The sequence below is a fragment of the Oenanthe melanoleuca genome, chromosome 9 (assembly GCF_029582105.1).
Source record: "Oenanthe melanoleuca isolate GR-GAL-2019-014 chromosome 9, OMel1.0, whole genome shotgun sequence".
NCBI lineage: Eukaryota > Metazoa > Chordata > Aves > Passeriformes > Muscicapidae > Oenanthe > Oenanthe melanoleuca.
The window spans coordinates 15,899,136-15,923,933 of NC_079343.1; the positions used below are offsets into that span (position 1 = coordinate 15,899,136).

General features: G+C 44.6%; 1 protein-coding gene across 5 annotated transcripts in view; it reads right to left on the reverse strand.

Annotated features, from left to right (window-relative positions):
• MECOM (MDS1 and EVI1 complex locus) overlaps positions 1–24,798 on the reverse strand; it is a 321,227-nt gene that overhangs the window by 19,853 nt on the left and 276,576 nt on the right. For 2 of the 5 annotated variants that reach the window (XM_056498563.1, XM_056498565.1), the window contains 6 exons: positions 15,688–15,790; positions 13,738–13,954; positions 11,477–11,624; positions 10,297–10,453; positions 3,751–5,110; positions 1,577–1,664 (listed from right to left, as the gene is read on the reverse strand). In XM_056498563.1, the coding sequence (XP_056354538.1) occupies positions 1,577–1,664; positions 3,751–5,110; positions 10,297–10,453; positions 11,477–11,624; positions 13,738–13,954; positions 15,688–15,790 (2,073 nt within the window). The remainder of the gene's footprint in view (positions 1–1,576; positions 1,665–3,750; positions 5,111–10,296; positions 10,454–11,476; positions 11,625–13,737; positions 13,955–15,687; positions 15,791–24,798) is intronic. The other 3 variants (XM_056498567.1, XM_056498564.1, XM_056498566.1) reach the window with 3 other exon arrangements.

Consider the following 24,798-nt stretch of genomic DNA (forward strand, 5'->3'; position numbering starts at 1 on the left):
ACCTTCAGAACCCCCAAATCCAACAGCACTGAACCACTCTGAGTTACAGCTTGTGAACAGCTACAGAGCACCAAGCAAAATAATCCTGCTCTTTCCACTAATGCAGTATCTAAAATGCCCTCATTTAAATAATTTACTCATAATTTACAGCTCCTTAGCTGCTCTAACAGAATCGTTGACTTGATGGAGAGGAACCAGTCTGTTTTACAGCAGGGACAAAAAGCAGATTGAGGTCCTTTGTGTATTTGTGCATTAGCACTGTCTGTTACTAAAGGGGAATTTTCACTTGTTTTGCCAATTGGGCAGATTTACCTTATTTAAGGTAACTCAGCAGGAGGTGCTAAGCTGCTATTAAACCTTGCACTTAAATTCTCAGTGATTTTAACACATCTTAAATTCTTATTTAGTGCTCATAAATGCCATAAATACTTACAGCATGTAAATACTACTAAATACTTTAATACTTAGATCCAACACTTTGTTCAGACATTGAAATTGGAAAGGGGTGTTTTTCTGTATCTGGAGCCATATATGCTACCAGCAGCTCTTCCCAGTCCTGCAGAAGTGCCATATTTCAGAATATATTCCAGGCATAACAAGTTAGAACTTCACTGGGGAAAAAAAAATTTAAAAAAATAATTTAAAAAAATTTAAAAAGCAATTGGTAGCAGATAATTGGGCTGTTTTGCCTTGGAATTCAGAGGAACCTGAACCAGAGACAGCAGCTCAAGGTCGTGTGCTTAAAATACAGGATGTGTAGAGGGTGTCATTACTAAGATGAAACAGCCCACAGTCAGCAAGGAGCTCAAATCTGTAAATACCACAGAGCATTTTATTCCAGGTGTAAGATTTAACTGAGATTTTCAGCAAAATGTCCTTGAGCAAGGAGGAGGAAGGCAAAAGGAGGGTGCAGTACTGGTGGAGAAAAGCAATGGATAGTGTGCACACAGATCTTCTTGCTATACCTCATTCACATCACAGTTGTTAAACTGTTTTGGGACACACTCCTAAATGTTTTTCATCCAGGATTATGCTCTGTGAACAATAAGTAGCCCTCATAAAGTCTCTCTTCAGGAATGGAGGAGAAGGGATCCCACACACACTGCACACGTTGCAGCTACCAAAGAAACTGTGGAGCTATGAGCCTTGCAAACATCAGGTGGAAACTTTTTTATGAGAGTCCTTAAACAAAATAAAATCCCTTTTGAAGTGGGATGCTCAGCTTTGGTGTCCTTACTGTGAATCTGCACTGGCTGTCCTTGCCCAGAGCACAGGAGAGTGCTGAAGACATGAGTGGCAGCAAATGTTGGTAGCTACGTTATGGTTTTGGAGGAAAATGGTTCTAAAAGACACATTCAGCTCGAATCTGGCTTCCTCTATAATCAAAACATGTTGTTTCATCTGCAAAACATCAAGAAGCTCAGAACAATGCTTACGCTTTTCCACCACAATGGTCCTGCAAAAACTGTGTGTATTTAGGAAATCCAAAAATGACTAAGACTGCATTCATTTCTCTGCACCTGCTTTGAAGCATCAACAGGCTTGTTTACAACATCAAAATTCCCAAAATACTTACTTGTGGATGAAACAAGAATCCCGGGGAAGGTCTCAAGTATTTCTCTTTTAAAGCTTCCAGTGGGTCAGTTAGTTTTCTTTTTTCTACTCTGTAAATGTTAAAATTAGATTTGCTTGTGATGAATCAGTCTCAGATATTAATAATCATACAGCTACTCAGATTTAAAACAGGCAATTACACATCAAGCAATTTGTTTTTAGGAGATAACAGTAAAAGATAAGGGAGGATACCCAAGTCTTAATTCTCACACACAGCTCATTGCTGGCAGGGTGGGGCTGGGAATCACCTTTAAAGCTGATTATACCATTTATATAGGCAATTATCCCATTTAAAAGATTGGTAACCATTATAATTGGAACCAATGACTAACTACCAAGCACTTTTATAGAGAAATAAGGCACCTGAGCATGCTCAGCACTAAGAGGAGAAGAATTTAAGAGCCTTAAGCAACGGGTCCCTTGCCATCTGTCCAACATAACATCACAGCCACCACCCTGGAAATCTCCCCTGTGCCAAGGCCAAGGAGGGCAAGAAAGGTGGGCTTGTAGAAACACACTGAATCTGAGGTGCCAGCAACAAGTCCTGCAATTCACTCATGGCAGCAAAACCCAGCATGGGTAATTCAGAAGGGCATTGAAATTTGAGGGTTTTGCTTTTTCTGTTAGTGCTGTGCATGGTCCACATGTAGAGGTAGCTCATGGCAAAGGAAGCCTCAGAAATAACTGCCAGAATTTGTACAGATTTCATTAAAATCACAGCAATGTAGGCTCACAGAATGGTTTGGGTTGGAAGGGACCCTAAAGATCATCTAGTTCCAACCCCTCTGCCCTGGGCAGGGGAGTTTGCAGTGCAATTTAATTAGTTGGTAATGCAGGGCCATAAAACACGGATCATTATTTCCACTGCTTCAGGCATTTTAAGTGAATATGACGCAAAGAAAATGTGTGGTCTTACACAGATATCAATCTGGCATGAATAAAACCATCCCAGTAAATAGCATCATATCCTGTTTCTTCAAAATGCAGACTTGTTGTCTTATGCCCCAGCACTCTCCAAAACTTTGCCCACAGCATTTCTTTTTCAGGCAAAGTAATAAATTAACATAATTTACATGGCAATATCCTTTTTTCTTAACAACAGGCTGTAAAATCAGTCATTTATATTGCAGATAAATATTTTTATGGCTAATATTTCTCTAAACTAATTTAGATGCATGACTTTGACTCTTTACAGATATAAGAGCAGAAAGGGCAAAGAGGGGCTGACACACACAGGGTGCAGGTGAAATTCACATCCCAGTGAGATCCATCTCAGTTCTGCTGGGAAACATCAGGAGGTCTGGGTTTTACCACTGCTTTTTAAAATCTCAGCTCACTGACAGTGTGCACCTTTCAAAGCAACAGTGAGGCTCCTGTTGATTTCACAAGGATGGGGATCTGCACAGCCTGGTGGAGTAGAAGGTGTCCCTGCCCATGGCACGGGGTTGGAATCAGGTGAGCTTTAAGGCCCTTCCAACCCAAGCTTTCTGTGATGATTCTATAACTAAGGAGCCCACTGGTGAGGCTTTGTACACACAAGGATGCTGTGCCTTCAATTCCATGAATGAAATGCCTGAAGAAATCAACTCAGCATTCAAATAATGGTAAAAAAGTGCAGAAATCATTCTCAATTTCCACACTTTTAGTACACCTTAGGGCCAATGTGTTTCTTTGTTGTACTTGTGGGAAACTCCTCTCGAGTTCAAGAGGAGCTGGCAGAGTGGAGTACAAGGGGTACCCTGGGGAGAGGCACTGTCATCTCCAGGGGAAGCCAGAGTAGGCAGAGTTTTGGAAGAAAATTAATTTCAGGCAAACCAGCAACATAAAATACACATCAAATAAACAAACATTCAATACTGATGCCGGCTCATTGATGGGTAAGAGAATATATTCAACTTCTGAATGCCAAGTTATGCAGGTTAAACCCATGACTCCTGGCAATGAGGGCTTGCTAACTGCAGTATTCCCAGTCCTGTGGCCCACTTGGAGCACTGGGATGGGAGGAGGGATGTACAGGTCAGCATGTGGCCTGGGCCCCCATGCCCTGGCAGTGCAATGGCACCTCCAGGGACACTGGGAGGGACAGGGTGGCAGCCCTGCACCAAAGGATGCTGCAAGCAGCAGAGGGCCCTTTACCTGTAGATGGGATCCATGAAGAACGGGGTGGGCCTGGCGTGCTGCAGAGAGGACTCTGAGGCTTTCCTTTGCTCCAGGTCTCCTCCTTTCTTCTCCCCAAAGACGTGGTTCTTCCGAGGCTCGGCGGGCTTGGTGCTGCTGGCGCGGCTCCGGCTGCCCATGCTGAGATCCAGGGGCTGGTCCTGGCTGGATGCAGAGGGGGCTGCTGGCTTTGAGGGGATGGGGGTAAGTGGCTTCTCCTCCTTACGTTTTATGGTGAGGTCAAAGGGAGACTCAGAGCTTCCCTTTGGGATCTTCTTAATTTCACTGGGTGATTGGGGCTCCACTTTCAAGGCTAACGGTCTCAAGTCTCTATCAGGAAATGGATACATTGACTGAGAGAATGCTGGAAAAAACGGGAGGGGAAACATGGAAGGGTAAGGTAAGGCTCCGACTTTTTTGTCTTGCAGCCCCACAAGTCCTGTTGAACCAAAGTACTTTTCAGCAATAGAAGCAATAGCCTTTATAGAATCATTCACCGCTCCTGACACCGCAGTCTGCTCCTCTAAGGATGGTGAGAAAATGGAATGATTGCTGTGGTCTTTCTTATTATTTATTGACGCCAGGCTCTGCAGAGAGCTTACTTTTTCTTTGAACATTTTACCATTTTCTTTAAATTTCTCTTTCTCACTTTCAATGTCACTTTCCAGATCAGAGCCCGAGGTGGTTTCCAGGTCACTGCCACTGGGGGTACTGACATCGTCAAGGTCAAGGTCACTACTCTCTGACTGGTCACTGAGTTTCTCATGCCTCTCTTCAGAGGACCCTTCTGGTTGAAGCTCCACTGGCTTATTCTCCCCTACTGATGGTGGTTTATTTAGTGCCTTCAAAATATCCTGGGTGGCTGGCAGTATCTGAGGATTTGTCATGAGGGGACTTTGGCTTTTGTTTGTCTGATCTGCGCTCGGAAGTCCTTTAACAGGAGAACTAGTAGGTAGCAAAGGTGGCCTGTGGTACAAGCCTGAAGGAAACAGACCGGGGAAGCTAAAAGAAAATCCAGGAGCTGTTGGAAAGGTAAGACCAGCAGGATGCCTATTGGCTCCAAAATAGTCAGCAAGGCCCGGATTTGCATGATTCATATTAACCATGGACGTTTTATCCATAGCTGGGGTTCCAGGAAGAGAAATGCCTTGGCCAAAAAATCCTCCTGCTGCAAAATGGTTCTTGCCCTCACAAAATCTCCTGTGTTTATTTAAGGAAGACGTAGTGCTGAACATTTGTCCACAGTCTTTGCACTTGATTTGGGTTCTGCAATCAGCATGCATGCGCTTATGACGACAAAGGTTTGAAAACTGAGTATAGGATTTATGGCAGACCTCACCTGTATGTGAACAACAACAACAACACATCTCAGGCTTTGTGGTAATCGCCCCCACCCTCAAGTTGTGCAAATAAAACCATTTTTAACCCGCCAAACGTCAGTGAGGAAGCCGCAGGGGGAGGTCTGGGTGCACAAATGTAAAAGCCACTGTACTCTCCAAAGCAAGGCATCAGGGCAGACAAAGGTCAGAACACAGCACCAAAACCCACTCCAACAAGCAGAAAAGGTCTGGAATCACTGAGAGACACGCTCTCCTGGTGTGCTCTTGGCACTGCACAGTGCTGCACACTCAGCACCATCACCCCACGTTGTGTTAGCCCCAGAGCCCCCAGGAGCCACCACCCTGTGCTCTGACCCCACAGTGAACAGAGCGCAGGTGTCTTCAATGCCATCCATTTGTGTCACTATTCCCATGTGGAAATGAATCATTAAAATAAATATCTGCAGGACCAGACAGAGATGAAGCTGCCTCACAGAGCTTTCACTCTGCAAAAATAGGAAAGAGGTGAAGGAGGACACAACCAGGTATTTCCTATTTCCAAGTATAATTGTAGCAAACATTTTTTTTCTCACTTACAATGGAAAATTTAAACCCATGGAAGTCCAGGCTAGAACCTGGAAAACCTCAGTACTCTCATATGTCCAATGCATTTCTATTCATGTAATTCATACAGTGTTTACAGGTGCCTGGGATGCTGTTACTGTAAATTCCACATCTTAACTCTCCTAGTCTTGATATTCCTTATTTTCCTCACATGACAAGATAGACTGTATTTCAACAACAATTTCCTTTAAGAATGAAAATCTCTTTATTTGCATGTCTGATGCTCAGTGAGAACCTGATGAATTTCCTTTTAAACACCTCTCGGATGAGAATGATTTCACAAATCCAAGTCTCACAAATGCAGCATTTGGAAGAAAGCCTGGGAACACACAGGGGAGCAGATCTACCTTGAGGTCAGGGCCTGATCTAGCCTGTGACACTCTGCCACTGTGGAAAGCTGCTGGAAGCTGAGCTCCAACATGCAGAACACTGAGGCAAACACTGATTTTGCAGGCTCCTGATTTTCTGGCTGCCACAAACCTTAGGGAGCAAATTGGGGCAGCAACCAAGTTAAGAGTCTGTAAATACAGGTGGGGTTTGGAAGAGGGCAATGCTTTATTCCCCAGTGACTTTTTAGCATCCTTTGGGTGAGCAGGAGCACTGGGCAACTCCTAAGGCTGTGCTGTGTCTTGTGCTTTTCATTATGCCAGAATTTGTCTGTACCTCTGCACCACCTTGCTTCTAAGAGTTGTTTGAAAACAAGGCAGCACCACTATCAGCAAGCACTGTTATCCCTCTGCAATAAATCCTTTTTTTTTTTTTTTTTTTTTTCCCAGCCAGGAAAAAGCATGTGGCCACTTTATTTTTATTTAATTTGTGTTATATCATAAACTCTCATCTTTCACACATCAAAGCCGCACAACAATACGCATTGTGCATTCCGAGGCCTTTTCAACAATCATTTTCATGGCTCGAGACAGTCTGACATAATTTACAATGGATCTATTTTGAGCCTGAGGAGGAAACTGAATTGAATGTATCCCATCCTGCACTCTTGGTTCCCATGAGCTGCAATCACGTCCTCTAACTTCCACTCCACCGGGGCCAGCACTAACCTTCCTGCTCCTCCAAACCCCTGCCCTTGAGAAACTCCACTGCTTGTTGTCCTCTCCTGACTGTTTACCTCTCCAGCAGCCTGCCCCAAGCCTCACCAACAATGCTCCCATTGTTCCTGGGCCTGATCCTGCTCCATCCACCCGCTCCCATCCCACTCTGACATCCCTGGGACAATTCATGGGGTGAACGCTGCAGGATCGGCCCCAAACACAGGAAATTTGCAGTGCTGCCATTCAGGAAGGAGGCTCCTTCTGTGTATCAGCTACTGTTCCTGCTGGAAAGCTTCATTCACAAGGAAAGGCAAGAAAGAAGAGCGAGAAAATCAAAAATAAAGGGAAAAATAGTGAGGAAAAAATATGGAAGAGAAAGAAATAAGAGAGACAAGCAGGATGAGATTATTCCAGTTTCTTGAAAATAGTTGATTTTCTCTCAATAAGTAGTTTTTGTCCCTTTAAAAATAATTTACTTGCCTATTTAACATAGATATATATTTTTATTTAATACAGAATTATTTATCATTCATTTTCTGCAGTTGAAGCTCTCGTTTTTCTGCAATTTTCTCCTACTTTATCCTAATTGCAGGCATAAGATTTTTGTTCCACTCTCCAGGGTACAGAATCAGGCCCCTTACCTTCACTACTGAGGCTTTACACAGCAATTTCCCCCAGCTCCCATCACATTGCTTACAGAAATCAAAATTAAACTGACCCAAATGGTGATTCGAGTGTTGCATCCACAGGTTCACACAAGTTCCATCTTGGATATTATAAATCTACTCCTCTCCCACATGTAAAGCAGGATAGACCATATGTATTTTTCCAGAAAAATAAATATCTCAAATGCATGCATTTCCAAGGATATGCTATTGTAGAATTTTTAAAAATCATGTTTTATGAACTTTTGGTCTTCTACCAGGTTGTGTTGAGATCCTGCTTCTTATCCACATGGCTTTATTTAAGATAAGGCTTTGATCAGGTTGGCTGGAGTGGCAAAGGACTCAGAAGAGGAGTATTGGCACAGATTGGGTCTTCCTAAAATCTGGGAAGTTCTCCCTTAGAGAACAGTGGTACATTATGAAATTATTATTCTCCTTTAATACATTCCACAGTCAACAGAATCAAGAATTATTCTACTCTGGAGAAAAGCAAAAATATGCACTTAAAATTTTAAGATATCCTTACAGGCTATTAAGGGAAATACAAATTAATAATTTGACTAAATGCATTTTATCTTATATTTTATTTTTAAACTAAATTCAATCAATAATAGCAATACCTTTAAATAGGTAAAAATACTTATTATTATAATCTCAGCAAACAAAATAATTAAAAGCTGTACCAACAATTTATCTTTTTGAGCATTGAAGTTATTTAAGACTATTTAATGAGGTGCTGCTTGCTCAAGGTGCCTCTTGCATTCAACAGGCAACATCCTATTTAATCCACAGGTTCTAAGGGCTGGAATAGAAATGAAATTTTGTGCCCAGGTGGAAGCCCTTGCTCCCTGGAGTGCTCTTCTTTTTTGGGAACTGTCACCTGAAGCCTGGGTGTGTCTCAGCATCAGTGATGGACACACCCAATTCTGGAGGAGACTCTGTGTCTAAACTGACTGTGACACCTCCATGGATATTCCCAAGAGCCAGGACTCCTCAGATAAATTTGTGTTTTAGGATCTGCCTCCTTTTCAGCACATTACTTAAGCTTTAGTAGATGGGGGGTGGTTGTCAACTTTGTTTCCATGTATGGAAGCAACAGAAGCTGGGTTTGATTTCTGCAGTTACACCTTTAAATCTCACTGCCATACTTTTGAGCAACTAGCTTGTGAGAGAAGCTTCCCTCCTTGCAGCTTTCATTGCTGTACAGACCCCAGGTTTAACACAAACTTCAAAAACTGCAAAAAATTAATCTCGTGCCTACGCACACTCTGTAGGGTGATTGTGCCCCAAACGAGCCAGCAGTTAAGTTTGCATATTTTCTGCTTATTAAAAAAATTACTGTAAGTGCTATTTAGAATATGTTCAGTCTATTATGGCATGTGGTTTCTATTTGGGGAGGCTGGAGATTTTGTGAAGGCAGTGAGTAATTACCTTAGTGTTGGTGAGTTTTCACTCAAGCTTGGGCGCACGCTGTAATAAGAGACAGTTGCCATAAACAGACTGGTACAAGTAAATCCTGGTGTGTGGCCTTCTGGTGGAAAGCAGATATCTGCTCTAGGTGACCCTACCTCCCTCTCAAAGCCACCCAAACATGTGGTCTCCAAACCCTTTTGTTCTGCAATCACACGGCTGTTATCCATAGTTTGTTCCGTGGGGCTTCATCCCTCACATTACACATGAAGAATACCAGTTGTTGTTTTGATTTCTCAGGAAAAATAGCAACAAAAAGCATTTGAGAGATTATTTCATTCATGAGAGGTTCCACTTAGAGACTTCTATGCAGGATGTTGCAATAGTCCCTACCTAACACTTTCTAATTAAGTGTAATCATTTAATCTGCAATCAGCTTTAAAATTTAATATTGGATCTATTTATACATTTTCTCATTGAAGGAGTCCAAAACAAAAGTATTACTCACCCAATGGCAGGTTACAGATTTTGCACAAATGAGCTGTTTAAGCCAATACTCCTCCTCTTTAGGAAATATATTAGCTTGTGGCCAATGCTTTTCACAGGTGTGGTGCAGATATTTTGGTAAATTATTGCTGAGAGCAGCAAAAGATGAAGAGGTTTAGCAGAGAAGTAGGGGAGATGGTGAAGGTACCTTACAAGTCACAGCAGGTGCCTGAAAAGGCTGTGGTGGACAGCAGCACTACCAAGAGCAATATTTTAAAATGTTTTCTGCCTCTGCTTCCCTGGTGACAGGGAGGGAAAGCAAAGTGCACCCATTCCAAGCAGGTCTGGTTCAGCAGCAAAAGCAACCTGTGAGGTGCTGAGGATCCCATTTAAGCCCAGCACAGAGCCAGGCTCACATCCAAGGAAAGTTTTATGGCTGGAGAAGCTGTTAGTGAAGATCTAACAGCTCAATTCAGTCCTTAAACCTGGGGTAGGCTGAGGAGCCTCGAGGAAGGTGGCAAGATGAATCTCATTGCCTCTGAGATTTGTTTTCCAGCTCCAGCAAAAGTCATGGCATCTGCTGTGGAGACTCTGCAGCCCAAAATCTGCTCCTAAAGCAGGAGGAGAGCAGCCAGCCCAGCACGGTGCAGAGCAATGAGGCTGCAGCCACCCAGCCTGGCGTGGCTTCTTCTGGCTAAATCCCACTCCTCACTTTGCACCTGTGCACAGAAAAACACCCCTGGGACAACAGGTACATTTATACAGAATACAGTGTCTGTCTGAAAAGGAAAACCACATGAAAACAACTCCTTGCATTGGACCACAACTTAGCCAGAACTCATTCAGGAACTCACAGCCCCTGTGACACGGGGTGGGGAATTCAAAGGGAGCAGAACACAACCCCCTGCTCCAGACTGCGCTGCTTTACGGCGAGAGAAACAACACTTAATCAAAGAGGTTTAGTTGGAGACTTACATATGAAAGGTTTGACACTGCTGTGGATGTGTTTATGCTGTTTGAGGCCTGAAGAAGTGGCAAAGGTCTTGCCACACTCTGGACAAGCGTGAGCACGAGCCCCCACGTGCTGGGAACGAATGTGCCTCTGGAGGTTGCTGGGGTCCGTGAAAACCTGCTAGGAAATGAGTACTCATTAACCAAGAAACTTGACTGCAGAAGAAGCCAGTTATTACAACAGCCTTTTAAAATCCAAACCTTGGAGCTGTTTTTGGGAGTATTAAAACCCTTGCTAATGGCCAGCAATGGGAGCTGTGCCTGCAGGAAGGGGCCTCAGTTTCCCAGGATCACCCAAGTATTGTGTGGGTCTGTTAACCCCTTTGCAGAAGATGCACTTGACTTTGCCATTGGAAATTGCACATTTGAGGTCAGGGACTTCAAGGGAAATGAGTGAAAATGTGGCTGATTGAAACCTCTAAGCATTGCTGCATTAGAAATACTTTATACTGATACCTGAGTGTGTGACAAGAAGTATCCTGTACACAACCCAGAGCTAGAAAGCAGGGCTTGGTTACATCTTATAAATGTCAGCTCAATATGAAATTCCCATTATTGCAGCAAATCTACCTAAAAGCAAGCAAGTCCTCATGCAAAAGGGCCAAGCTTTGGGAATCTGATAAAAAGCAATGCAGAGTACCACATCTTAACACAAATAATCCCCACGGCAAGCCCAGTGCTGGGAAGTGATGGAGATGTTTTAGAGATAAGAGGTGTACTCAGTGCAGCTGGGGTGCATTGCTATTGCTTATTTTTGATTTATATTGCAGTAGTGTCCTGAAGTTTCTGGTCCCAGCAGCTGGCACACAGCCTAGGGAATCCTCTGCCCTGTGTTTCCTGGGGGTTCTTGCCCCTCACTGACCCTCTTACACCCCACCAATCCTCTCAAGGAGCCAACCCCTGAGCTCAAGAACGCTCAGCATCCTCCATCACTGCCCACTTCAGACTCCACAGCCATTTCCAAACCAAAAGGGAAATAAAAATAACATATTTTCCAAGTAGAAGTGAAAACCCTTGAGAAACCATCTGGAGCACAGCAGAAGCTCTATGCCCTCCTGCATCCCAGCCTGGGGCACCCCCACTTGCACTGTCCCCTGCATCCAGCAGCACAGGAGGTGCCAGGCAGCCCCCAAATTCACTGTACCTTGGCACAGTTCTCACACTCGTAGTGCTTCCCGCTGTCGTGGGACATCTGGTGACGTATCAAGTTGGACTTCCAGTTAAAAGCTTTGGGGCACTGGTCACACTTGTACTCCCTCTCCTCACTGTGTGACAGCATGTGCTTCTCCAGGCTGTGGAAACAGGAACAGGGCTCAGTCACATGTGGGTTCATAGGAAGAGGAGACAGCAGAGCATATAGCTACAGCCAAAAGAAAAAAAATTAAAAAGCCCCAAAGGCCCAATCCTGACAGAAATTAGTCCTGTGAGTTCCAGGCTCACCCCAGCCAGCAGGCAGAATCTCCTTCTCCCCACCAGAATAACACATCCTCTCATGTTTTGCCAGGCCACTTGCAAATGCTCCAGGAGATGCTGCTGCCATCGCTCCCCAAGGAGATTATTTCATACACCTCTCAGTATTTCACTCTGGTAATTCTTCCCTGCAGTCTGAATTATTTCTGCCTTATGACTTTCCCTCTAAACACACCTTGGATGCCACCACCTGCTATAAATCTACTCCTTTGATGGGAGTCAATTTTTCTTAGAGCAGGAATAGATGAGGAATAGCTCCTCTGGAGTAGGATAGGATGAGTTTAAGAAGCCTGTAGATAAGGTACACCACAACTGAAGTTATTCTTGATGACTATTATTAACTGTGTGCAATTGTGTGGTTGTTTAGTCATTCATTTCTTAGTGGTTTATTCAGTCTATTGTTAGGATATTCAATGTCCACCTAAATTCTGTTGCACATCTTTAAATTAATTTTTGTCTCTGAATTTTTATCAGGCATTTGTAGCAAATGTGTATTTTTAAACACCTGTATTCCTTGGTCACATACAGAGTCATAATTCACACCACTGCTTGAGGGAAGATCACTTCATAATGAAAGAGTGGATTCACAGAAAACCCACTGTAAAGTGGGAATTTTAGCCTGGGATGCCCAAACTGTTTCCACATGAAGCTCCCACTGATTTCTGCTGAACCAGTGACAAAACCTGCTGGGGTTACAGCCTTGTTTATGTATCCCAAACAGCCACCTCCATTCTCAGCCACAGACAATGGAAATGCTTTCACACTTCCACCCCTCTTCTTCTGAGGAGGAGGAAGAAAAAATAATTCTGGCTTCTTCTCCTAATACTTTTATAGCAATTTCCATAATTTAAACAAATTTTCCATAAGACCTAGAGATTCTTGTCCCTGGCTGTGGCACCAGCTCCTGGACTCTGCTGTGGCTCTGTGATCAGCCATCAGCACTGGGCACTCCTGGACCCAGCAGCCCCATCCTCCTGCTCAGCTATTTATTTCTCCATGTCATTGCTCACACCCTCAAGCATGCCTCATTTGGGCCTTTTGTTTTATAATCTGGCTATAGCACACTTTGGCACTTTTTTGCAGTGAACTGTCTGTGTGCTGTATGAGCCGTTCAATAATTCAGAAGTTCAGAGCAGGGCTGCATTCACTCTCATTTTTTACTCTTTCTCACAGTACTGCCCATCTATTTATGATGACTCGTTCTTTGTTTTCTGCCCTTTCTCTTCAATATTTAATATTTTAAGCTAAATTTACATTTCCTCAATGATTCCCATATGTTAGATATCGTCCTCTTGTTCGCAGGGAGAAAAGAACTTTAACACTGAATAACTCCCAACATGCAAAAACCTCACCCAGGCTGCTGGAAATTCTTCTGACTTGATCTGCCTCCATCAGCCCCTTGGAATCAACCCCTCAGACTGAAAATCAGGCAGATGGAGCCACACACTGCCCAACATCAGCCAGTGAGCAAGACCTTGTGCTTGCCCAAATTCCTGCTCAGAGGGGTGGCCTGCATTGGGGAGTGCCCATCTCTAACTAAAATGGCTTGTTTGAAAAGACAAAATTGGTAACTACAGTGAACAACACTCAGAGATGTTTCAAATTATTTCTACCTAAGATTAAGGAGCCCAGACCTCAGCTGATGTGAAGTAGAACCACTCCTGTGATTTCACTGTAATTAGCCAATTCAGACCTGATTAGCAAAAGTTCCAGCTCTTAAACTAATGTCCTCACTAAGGACTTCAAGCACAAAGACCAAATAGATTCTATTGCTTTTTATACCATAAACCAGCAGCTGGCATAGAAATCCTGCTCATCATCATCTTTGCTTTCTGTAGAAGGTGAATTTATCAGGTTCTGAAGCCCTGCATGACCCAGCTGAAGCCACCAGAGAATCTGCCCCACTCAAGTCACGCTTCAAGCACCTTCTCCTACCTTTGTAAGTCTGGGAAGACTTGGTCACACTCTTTACACTCCTGGATTTCATGCACATCCTGAAGGTCACTCTCATTCTCCAGCTTCTTCTGGAAGTCCTCCTCTACCATGGAGAAGGCAGAGTGAGGAGTGCTGCAGGGGAACTTCTGGTGGTCCAGCAGCTCAGCCTTGGACTCAAAGAGCTGGTCACAGTCCTCACAGCGGTACTGGCGCTCCTCTGCAACACACAGGGGTGGCCACAGGGACACCACTTCAGTTTTCACTCATGTTCAACCACCACCCCACCACAAGCTGGGTAATGGTGTGGTTAGCAAATTGCTCCTCAATAAAAGGAGAGGAGAACCTCAAAAAGAAAGAAGGACTCTTAAGAATGCTTTATAATAAAGCTTTGATTCCATGTTAACTGGCAGGGTGACATCCAGCAGGAGTCCCTAACACTGGCTTAGGACAAAAGTTTAAATAGCAAGGACAAGTGTCTAACATGGATATCCAGCAGAGATTGCCAGTCTCTGCATTTCTCAGTGAAAGGGGCTGACTCAGACACAAACACCAGCATCAAAAATAGCCAAAAGGATGTTTAGAGTTTTTAAAAGCCTCTTCATTTTCATCACAGTCCTTCTGCAGCACCCATCCCTGTTCAAAGTAAACCAGGGACACATGAAGTTAAATTCTTTGCCTTAAATTTCAAAAAATTGGTCATAATTGGTCATAATTTCTTACTGAAAAGCAGAGAATATCAGTAAAGTGTTAGTTTGGAGTGAGTACTGCATTCCCTTAACTAGTAATTCCTGCAAAAGAATAGATTAGCTGAAGAAAATCCCAAAAAAAACAAACTTGGAGAGGAACATCCCACAACAGTTTTTTTCTGCTACATTTTCTACTGTTGGTCCATACAAGGAGCCAGACACCCTGGTTTGGTTCCAGATACAAATGCCCTGAGGCTCTGAGTCAGAAAGGCACTGGCTGGAATCCCCAGTGAATGTTCTTGGTTGCTACTTGACAGTTGAGCTGATCCAGAGAAAGTGTCATGGGGCTCTGTTCTTGGCTGTCCATGAGCAACACTTTGGCTCAGCCTGCTCCTAAATCAGCCCTGTGGGACATGATCCTGCATGTGACTGCAGAGATTTCCTCTGGTGTTATTTGTACAATAGCTTCTTGACCATGGGGACTAGGCAAGGGGGACACCTTCAGCCATAACTGAACAAAGTTACCACTGGGGAAAGAAAGCCAAACACAAAACCAAATGGGAATGAAGGTATAATCTCCAATTTTTTTCTTAAGAAAACAAGAAATACTATTTCAAATGTACAAGCAGTTACAGGAAAGTGGAGACCTTGATAATTCCTTCCCTGTGCATTGTCCCTGAATCCCTGAAAATTTGTAAAATGCTCTTGGTATAAACTGCAACATGCTGGGCATTAAGCAGATATCCCACACCCAGTTCCCCCTGTGGCTGATAAACCACTGCCACAGCACAGCTAAAGGAGATTTATGAGATTAGAAGACAGATCTGAGCAACAACTCGGGAGTTTCAGATGAAGAATCTGTGTGTGGGATGAGTGAAGGACAAGTGTGAGGAGTAAGAATGTCTGAGGTGTCCTCACAATAGACAGCAACATTGACAACCTCAGATTTCCTCTTTTTAAGGTCACAGTTGTTCCACTAAATGACAAAAAGTAACCTATAACCAGGGCCCATACGTGTCCTGCAGGAGCAGCACAGATGTAATGTATGTATTATGTATTACATGGATGTAATTCTTCTTTTGCAACCCCACAAAAACATCAAGTTTCTATCGGGAACAGAAGGGCAGAAGATGGACAAATGCAAGAACAGCTCCTTCCTGGCTGCAGTGAAGCCATCCCAGATATCAAAAGAAGAAAAAATCTGGCTAAATCCTGGATTAATTTCGGTGATACTTTCTGTCAGATAAAACAGTAAGAGGCTGACCGTGGATGTCCGGAGCCATTGTCTCATGTGAATAATCTTCACTCTTCATGAACAGTAAGAGCTCCTCTCCTGGTTCAATATCTGCTACCACTCTGTAGAATATCTGGAGAAAAAAAAAATAAAAACAGGAAGAAAAAGCAAGGTAAGCACCAAAACAGGCAAAGAAGCATCAACCCTGCTGGTGAGTGTGGCAGAGCTCATGATGTGCTGCTGGAAAGCAGCTGATTGACCATGGCAGGTCTGCTCCTTCCAGCCCAGAAGTCGTTGTGTTTTGGGCTCTGGGAGGATAAAAAGGACTGCTTTCAACAGCCTCTGCTGCAAAATGAGCTCTGTGATGACTGCAGATATCACCAGCCACTTTTCAGCTGAGTTATACCAAACCCAAGTTTGGGCAGCCACAAAACACACCCCTGAGTGATCCTGGTAAGGGAAGGAACTCCTGTTGCACTGGGAAAAGGTACTAAAGTAACTTTAATGCTCGGGCTCAATTATCTTAGACGACTTTTCCAGCTTTAATATTTCTATAATTCTAAAGCAGACATGAGGAGATGCTGCTGGTTAAGCCATAGACATTCAGCTCTCTGTTCCAACCATCTACACAGTCCAAAAAGCTGTGAGGAGAGAAGCTTGTAAGAACCAGTGCACCTGGTTATTCCTTAGCTTCAAGTGGAAACCAAAGGAAAATCAGTCCTGGATGAAGAAACACTGTGAGCAGCCAAATCTGCTGGTGGTGGCCCTGGCTGTGTCACCTTGTCCCCTCCCTCATACAGGTGATGCTGGGCTGTGGGAAGGACCTTTGGGGAGGCAGGAGGAGGGGAGGGCAAAGGGGCCACCCTCCCTTGGGTCCATGCACCAGAGGAAGCACACGCCAGCACCAGGAGACTCTGCCGAAAGGAAATTCCCAAAATCCATCTGGCTGCTTTCTGTCTCAGCAGGAAATGTGAAGAGCACTAAAAAGCAGCTCAAATAAATATTAGTAACTTCCTCGGGCCTTGTTAAACAAAACCACATGACAGCTATGTTTCCTATGTTAAAAAATGATGCCTTTGCTTTTTCTCAGACTAATGTGTTTTTAAAGGGTTTGCTCCCAAACTCTTAACTCTCAATGCAGTGCATGGGAGGAAGGCAGCAAATCACCTGAGGTGTTCAAAGGCACACAGATGAGTTTGTCCCAGGTAAGGACAGGTGTCTGGAGGCCCGTGGGTGCCTCCCTGCCCGGTCACAGGTGGCTGCCAGCCCTGGTGGGTGCTGTCCTTGCCCAGGAACACACAAACCAGCACTCACCAGCACATACCAGTGTCCTCCAGGAGGTGGCTGTACAGCCTAATCCTTCCTGCCTGCACTAGCTGTGCCCATGGATATGCAATAAATACCTAAAAATATCGGGGTTGGATGCATTTCCTCAGATTTGGGTGGTTTTTTCTCTCCAGTTTGTCCCAGAAGCCACTCCAGAGAGCAGTGCAGGGAGGGCAGCTCATCCCACACCCCGCTGCTCACCCCTCACCAGGTGAGAGAAGAGCTGGAAAAACACACCAGGCACAATATACCAGTGCCACAACCCCCAGGCTGTGGCCAATTTTCTCCATACAAACCAGGAGAAGGAGTTTATGGGAGAGTGATCCACCCTCTCTCTTTGTCCACGCCACCCTCATCAAACCACCAGCCTGGGCTGCTTGGGCTTTGTGTCTCTTGTCAAGGGGATTTCAAACTCCACCGAGTGTTTTGGAGGCCAAGAGAGCCTGGCAGTGTCCTGTGTGTATCTCTTCATGCAGCCAGGCAAATATCTGGTACCACAACCCCCTGTGGATCCAATGCTGCTGTTGGATTCCTGGTGGGATTCAGCGTGCTGGGGCTGAACTGAGGCAACACAGATCATCCCACCAAAGGCCAAACCACATCTAAATGAAGCCAGATTTACCTCCTGCAAATAAACCTGATGAAAGTGCCACATCCAGTGAATATTTGCTAAAAGCAATGCTTGGTTTCCCATTCATTGTAATGAATGTATTGAGAAGTGGATTTTTAATTCCAGAGGAATAATGGACTCCGCATAGCTGAAAGGGAAGCTGCAGTCGGATCTGTGGAAGGCAAGCCAATTGCTGGTTTGGGGTGAAAATAATATGTGGAATAATGTTATGTGCACTGAAGAGACTTCTGCAGATCTCCATCTTGGGGTGCAGGATCACCCCACAGCCAGGAAGGACTTGCACCATCCCAGAGGGACTGTGCCAAAGTTTCTTCTCTGCTCCTGCTCCCAGGTTTTGTTTCCCAGTCAGGTAAATGCTGCTGTTCTTCCTGGGCTGGTGCTGCATCCACACCAAGGAGTGAACAAAAACCTCAGTGGAGCTTTCTCTGGTATTTTCCCTGTCCTGTTAAAGGTGTTTGGACAGACCTTTTCACCTCCCACCCCAGAGCGAGCACACATGGACTGGGGCATAAAGAGGGTCTTGTTCACCAGTGCTGGGGAGCATGGCTTCTCTTGGGGGAGCCCAGGACAAGGCAGCATCTTTCCTGCAGCTGTGGGACACATCCCTGAACAGGGAGCACACTCTGCAGACAGTTGTCTTGTCTGCATTGCTATTTAAAAATCCAGAGATGATCCAACTATCTACAGAAAGTGCCTGGCCAGCCTCTCTGTCCTTCAGCAGGGAAACAAGACAAGTGTTTCAAAAAACCCAAATTTTTAAGTTGAGCAATGTTTCTTTATTTTGCATCTCAGACCTAACATTCTCCAAAACAACTGATTTCCAGCTCTGGCATTTTGATGTCATTAAAGTACTAACTTTTTATCATTAAAAATAATTTTTTAAATTTCTGTATGTACAGAAAAAATTCACCTGCACTAACCATTTATACATCACTTTGTATTGCAGTGAGAATCTAAAATAAAATACGTTGAAGTTTAAACCAAAACGATCATGCAGGTAAATTTATTCTGATTTTCAGAGCTGCCGTTATTACTTTACATGAATAGCTATTTTTTTTCCTCACTCTTCCCACCTAAAACCTCCTGGAATTACCCTGTCTGGGAAAAAGTGAGAAGCCAACTGTTGAAATGAACCACACTGCCCAAATTTTGAGGCAGCAGCAGATGACTGAGGGCAGGCAGGGAGGGAAAGGGGGGTCCTGCAACCCCCATATGGGGAACCTCAAAAATTCCCCCCAGCTCCACAGGTACCCCTTGGGCTGTTTTGTAAGAACAGCACCTCCACCACAGGCATTTTTTGTATTAGGAAATGCTATCATAAAATAAGTGGATTTTTCAATTGCAAAGCTGGAAGATTTCTGGCACACAGTCCCGACTCTACTGTAATTAATGAAAGGTTTCAATTTTCTGGCTGTCATTTCTCCAGCTGACTGAGCCTGTTCCATTAACCAACTTTTTTTGGGTTAACCTGGTCTGCTTGAGAACAAGTATAGGAAGAGCTTCTGCACAGGAGAGGAACAACCAGAGAAGGAGGGAAAAAAAATAAAAGCAAAGTCCAGATGCTCATTTCACATGCCCTGGGATCAACGGTGTGTGACTACAGTTTATGTAGGAAGAGCAAAATCGGATTCAGGTCTGGAAACACTTTCAAAGTTCAGGGGGTCCGAGATGGGGAGAAGTTGAGGGGGGCCTGGCTCATCAGTGCTCTGTGCCTGCCCACACCACAGGTCAGAGATCTGTGCTACCGAGCAGAAATAAAAGCTCCCAAAGCCATAAAGGGAAAAGGGAGGGGGGCAAAAAAAAAGAACACACACAATTCACTTTTAAACGGATGAAAAAGGCCTCATTGTTATGAATCCCAGTTTACTTTTCCTGGTCAGGCACTTGAAATTTTATTTATGCTTAATAGACTGCATTTGGCATGTGTAAAGATGACAGAAGCGTGAATTATGAACGACCTTCGACCTATTCAGGAAGTTGTAATAATTGAAATAATAGCGCAACGCGCTCCCCGCGAGCTCAGCTGGGGCCACGCTCAGCCGCCGAGCCCGGGTGCTTTGAAGCACCCCAGCCATCCCCCTGCCCCTGCCTGGACCCCCCTCTGCTCCCTCCTGCATCCCAGGACCAGGAGGGGTTAATTGAAGTTAAAGTTTTGGGGGGAAAAGCAACAACGCGGTCGCTGAGTGCGAGCGAAGGTAAGAACTGCCATGCACACGTTTGTCGTGCCCCAAAGGGGAGCTGTGTTCTGGTGCATCCAAATAAACCCTCTACTCCTGCCTACAGCTTTGGGAAGCACTGCACGTGCCCCAGAGCTGCCTGGGAAATTTAGGGCAGGCTAGAGACGCCATTCCAAGTAATTGGAATAGTAGGATGGCTAACACAAGCAGGTTGCTAACACAACTTGGTGCAGTTTGTTATTTAACCCCAGGCCACGTGCTGAACTCCCAGCTCCCACCACAGGGGAGGCACCCAGGGATCCTGTCCTGCCCCACACTGCTACAAACTGGAGGAACCACTCTGCTTGGGATGGTGGGATGGAACAGAAGACCCCAAATTTGAATGGCTCCCTGGTGAGCCCCAGGGTGGATACCCATCTCCCAGTTCCTTTGGGGAACCTGGCCCAAGAGCTGGCACCCACCTCCACACTGCTTCAGAGCAAGAGTGGAACTTGAAAAGTAAAGCAAATTAAATGTCCAAAACTACTAATGAGCTCTATGTCCAAGGAGCTCCATCAAAATCGGGAATTATGCCTGACAGATAAATGAGAAGGATGAGCAGACTCATAGCTTCACAACAAGCTCTAATTAACAGTTTGAAGGGAAAAAACAAGAAATAAAAAGGTCCAAAATAGTACAGCTTCAATTTTAGCTCCTGTGATGAACAACTTGTGCAGCTGGAGAGCTGTGTGATGAAACCCGAGACAGATTCTTTTTGCTATACTCAGGCAAATGATAAATTGAAACAAACTGGAGTTTTTTCAAGGGCCAAGGTAAAGGAGTCCTGCCTGAGAGCTGTACTGGGCCCAAAGAAAACTTCAGAAAAAATCCAGAGGCAAAACTCAGAAAGTGTCTGCATGCAGGGGAACAAGTGGGAGCCCAGTGGGGAGAAAGGATCCTCCCCTTCCCACTGCAGAGAGGGCAGGGAGCACCACAGTGCCTCAGCACCAGGGCTGAGACTCCTTCCCTTCTTCATTTCCAAAATCTCTATGCAGGAAGGACTGGAGGAAGGATGCCCCAGGAATCCCCGTTTTTCCACCTTGTGAGGGAAAAGGTGCCTCCTGCTCCTCAAAACAAGAAGGGAACTGCAGGATACCTCTCTGCAGGGCACCCTTTTTGGCATCTTGGGGGGCTGCAGGTCACCTCCCTCCCCACTACCCTCAGGTCTTCTTCCCACTGTCTGTGCATTTTAGCTTCTGTGAAAGCCTTGGTACATCCAACCTGCTCTGGTCCTGCAGAAATCTTCCTGGGGGTCAGAAACCACTGACACCAGAGCCCAGCTTCTGTCACCCACCTGCTCTCCTGAGCTGATCTAGCCAATCAGTTATCCCCTAACACCCATGGACCTCCATTAATGAGCCACACCAATATCAAGCAAGGTGCAGTCTTGTCCTGGCTCTGTGGTTGCCCATAATTCTCTATACCTTAATGAGCAGATGAGTAAGATTTGACAGCTCTCGTCACAAAAAATCCGTTATCACTTTTATGAAACAGGAATCATCAAGAAAAACTTCATCACTTTGGAGAAATGGCAACAACAAGTTGCTAGGTTTGGTTCTAAACAGATTATTTTAGGTCACATCAGGACAGTCCAAGGCTGAGAGCGGTAACACCACAAGTGCATCAAATTCCAGATAACACAGGCAGTCATAAAGCCCAGGCAGGAATGTCACCCACAGCCTCAGCTCTAACTGCAGCAAGTGGAAAATCACCACCGAGCAGCTCTTCGTTCCACCAGCCCCAAGCTAAAACATCCCTGCTCCAGTGGAGACAGATTTTCAGTGGGAGCTGGATTAAGCTTTATTTGATAATTTATTTAATGACCAACAAATCATAGGAAGACTCATGGCAGAACAGGGCCCTGTACAAGCTCAGCGTGTGTGTGCCCTCCTGACCCACAACAGCCAAAACCTTAATTTCACTCTCTGACAACAAAGCCTCAAAACTATTCCTTAAATACACAACTTTTGCAGGTGGCTGTGCAAGGAGCCCCTGCCCGCCACGGACGGGGGGCCACGGCTGTAAAACCTGAAACATGAAGCTGTGCCTGCAAATTAAAAAAGTTTGTAAAACGTGTAAGGTGGGATCAGATCTGGTGGAACCTACAGCAGTAGGTTCACTCCTGTAAGTTTATATCACTGACATTGGGCACATTGTTAAGAGTGTGATACTACTGGTTTTGCTCCCTTTGCAGCGGCACGTACTTGAGTATAGGGCAGGGAAACAAAACACACACACAAAAACCCATTTCAGCACGCACAGCAATCTAAAACCTCAGTAAAGTGATCTCAAGTCACTCTGAGTTTTCCATGGATAAACCAAGGGGACACTTCAGGAGCTGCTTTGCTGTGGGGAAAGAAATCTGGAAGCTCAGGGCAGCTTCACAGCACTACGTGTCTGCATCAGACACAAGCAATAAGCAAGATAAAAACAATATTCAGGGGTTTTAACTTCAACAGATACCAAGAATCTTTCTAAAAATAAAAAAGTTTAAAAAAAAATTCTGTAGTTTGAAGGTGACCGTGATCTCAGCCTGGAATGTGCGACAACCCCTGCCATGCAACTGCTTGATTTGCAACTGCATTTTCATTAACAGACATTATTAAAAATAATGCTTTTGCTGGGCTGACAGTATTGCCAGAAAGCCTAATAGAGCCAGTCATTCTGAAGTCATTAAAAAGATGAACTAATAGATATTTAATGATAACAGAGAGGAGTCGTCCAAGTTAGCAGAAACTGCTCTAGAATCCTGAACTGACTCTGAGCTGAAAAAACACATTCCAGGACAAGAACAGTGACAAGACTCTCTGCAGCTCTGCACACACTGTAATCTCTTTGGGGAAAAGAAAAAAACTGAGTGCCCTGTTTGTGGAATTTCACGTTTGATATACACCTAAAATTACATATGTTCAGGTTAGATTGGGTATGACAGGAGATAATAGTAAGACAGCAAAAAGAAATCCTAGATCGACCTCATTTTAAATTTTTTTTAAAAAAAGTAAAAAAATGCAGCTTTTAAGCTCTACTCCAGCTGCAATCAAATGAAACATGAGTTGCATCCAGCGTGCATGTTTTGACTGCATCCCACCATTATCAAGCTGTTCATCTCAGCAAAGCTCATTTATACAGTCATAAGAAAGAGCCCAGGCCTTTTGTAAAGTTGATCCTAAGTGATGAAACCTAACCTCAGCTGTGAGTCAGGGGGTGGGGTGGTATGTCTCTGAAAAAACTCTAAGAGAGAAAATGACAAAAAAATTGTTTTTCTTTCCCTCTTTTTGTTAAATACAGCAGGTAGAGCACAGCAGAGCGACCGGATTACACAGCGCCCTGAGCTCATCTCAGTCCTGCCTCGAGCACTCTGGGAACCATACCTGTCTGTCAGTCAAGCTTGAATTTAGTAGTATAAACTTGTGGGCAGCATGAGGCAGGGAGCGCTGGCAGGATCTTTTACCTTCTCAGGTACAGCCCAGTGTTTGCTTGTGAATTTTACAGATGAGTTGAAGCAATTAGAGGCGAACAATTACTGCTGATCGAGTGTCTGTGGCTCGGGAGTGTGCAGCGTCTCTGCACAGGGGATGCTCCCGTGCAACCAGGGCTGCTGAGGTGCTTTATGTCCCTGGGGGATGCAGGAAGAACTGGGGTGTCCTCCCACCCCTGCACCCAGCACTGGCTGTGGCTCCAGCTGAGCTGGGGTCTCCTGCACCAGCTGGGCTGCATCGTCTCTGCCCTCCAGCTCTAACTGCAACCACTGACACACATCCTCAGCTTCACTTTATTTTTATTTTCCCTTTTTATTCCCTTCTTTTTCTTTTTTTCTCCTTTTTTTTTTCCAGGAGCTAGGGAGGCTGAGTAACCCCAGGCAGCCCCACACAGTCTATATGTGCACACTCAGCCCTGACTTGCATTTGTCACTCCTTGTGCACGCACACGTTTGGCCATGTAACGTCCATTTCCCAGTTTGCCTTCCCATTATATTTTATATTACCTCTGGTGAGCTTTTGCCAGAAGAAAGCAGAAGGAGGAGCTGTTAGAAAGACTTTCTTGCTTTAAGATTCGAGAGCACATTTTTAGCATTAACTTTTTAGGCTCTGGTCATAAAACGTTGGAGTACGCGGACGATTTTTGTGGGTAAATGTGCAGTGTTTCCAGAGGGCCAAATGAACAACAATCTCTTGCTGACAGCACCCAGATCACAGCATGCTACTTGAAAGACAGCTAAATCTTAATTTGCAAATCTCAGCAACAAAGCGCTATAAAAATATGGAATTATGAACAGCACGATACTGTGCAAAATAAATAACAAGTCTCCAGTGAATGAGGGGAATTATTGGCAGCAGTACAGCCACCATCACCAAATGTCAGAAATGTAAACACTAAAAAAAGAGAAAGTTAAAAGCGCCATAACTTTCCTTCCAAAAACGTCAGAGCGCGGTGCGTGTGCGCGCTCAGAGGAGATGCTGATGGCTCAGCCTTGCCTCCACCTCCAGCTGCAGATCCCAACACCGACCCAAACACAGTGAGTTACTTGGACCAATGCACGTGATTTCACTTCTGGTCTTTCCTACCTACCTACACCAGCTCCTGCTCAATGTAAAATACTTGAATTTGCTGTTTCAATTAATCTACATAGTTTCCTTTTCCTATCGCTGTTACATAAATGCTGTGCATGGAGAGAGTTTATCGTTTTTCAGCACAAAGCATATTTCAGCTTGGAAAACGTAACTTGGTTTTACTAATAACCTTTATGGTTTCTTTAGTTAAACCAGCTGCTGTATAAAAAAGAAATTATCTCTCGGTCCGCTGGCTCATTCTATGCTACATGTGCTCAGGGCTGAACTGTAAAAGTTGGAAATGAAAAAGATCTTCTCTCATCGTTTCTGAGAAAGTTATTTAACCCAGTTTTAATCAGCTATCTCGCATGAGTGAAATACGTAGCACTGGGCTGGAAATAGCAGACTCCCTCACATT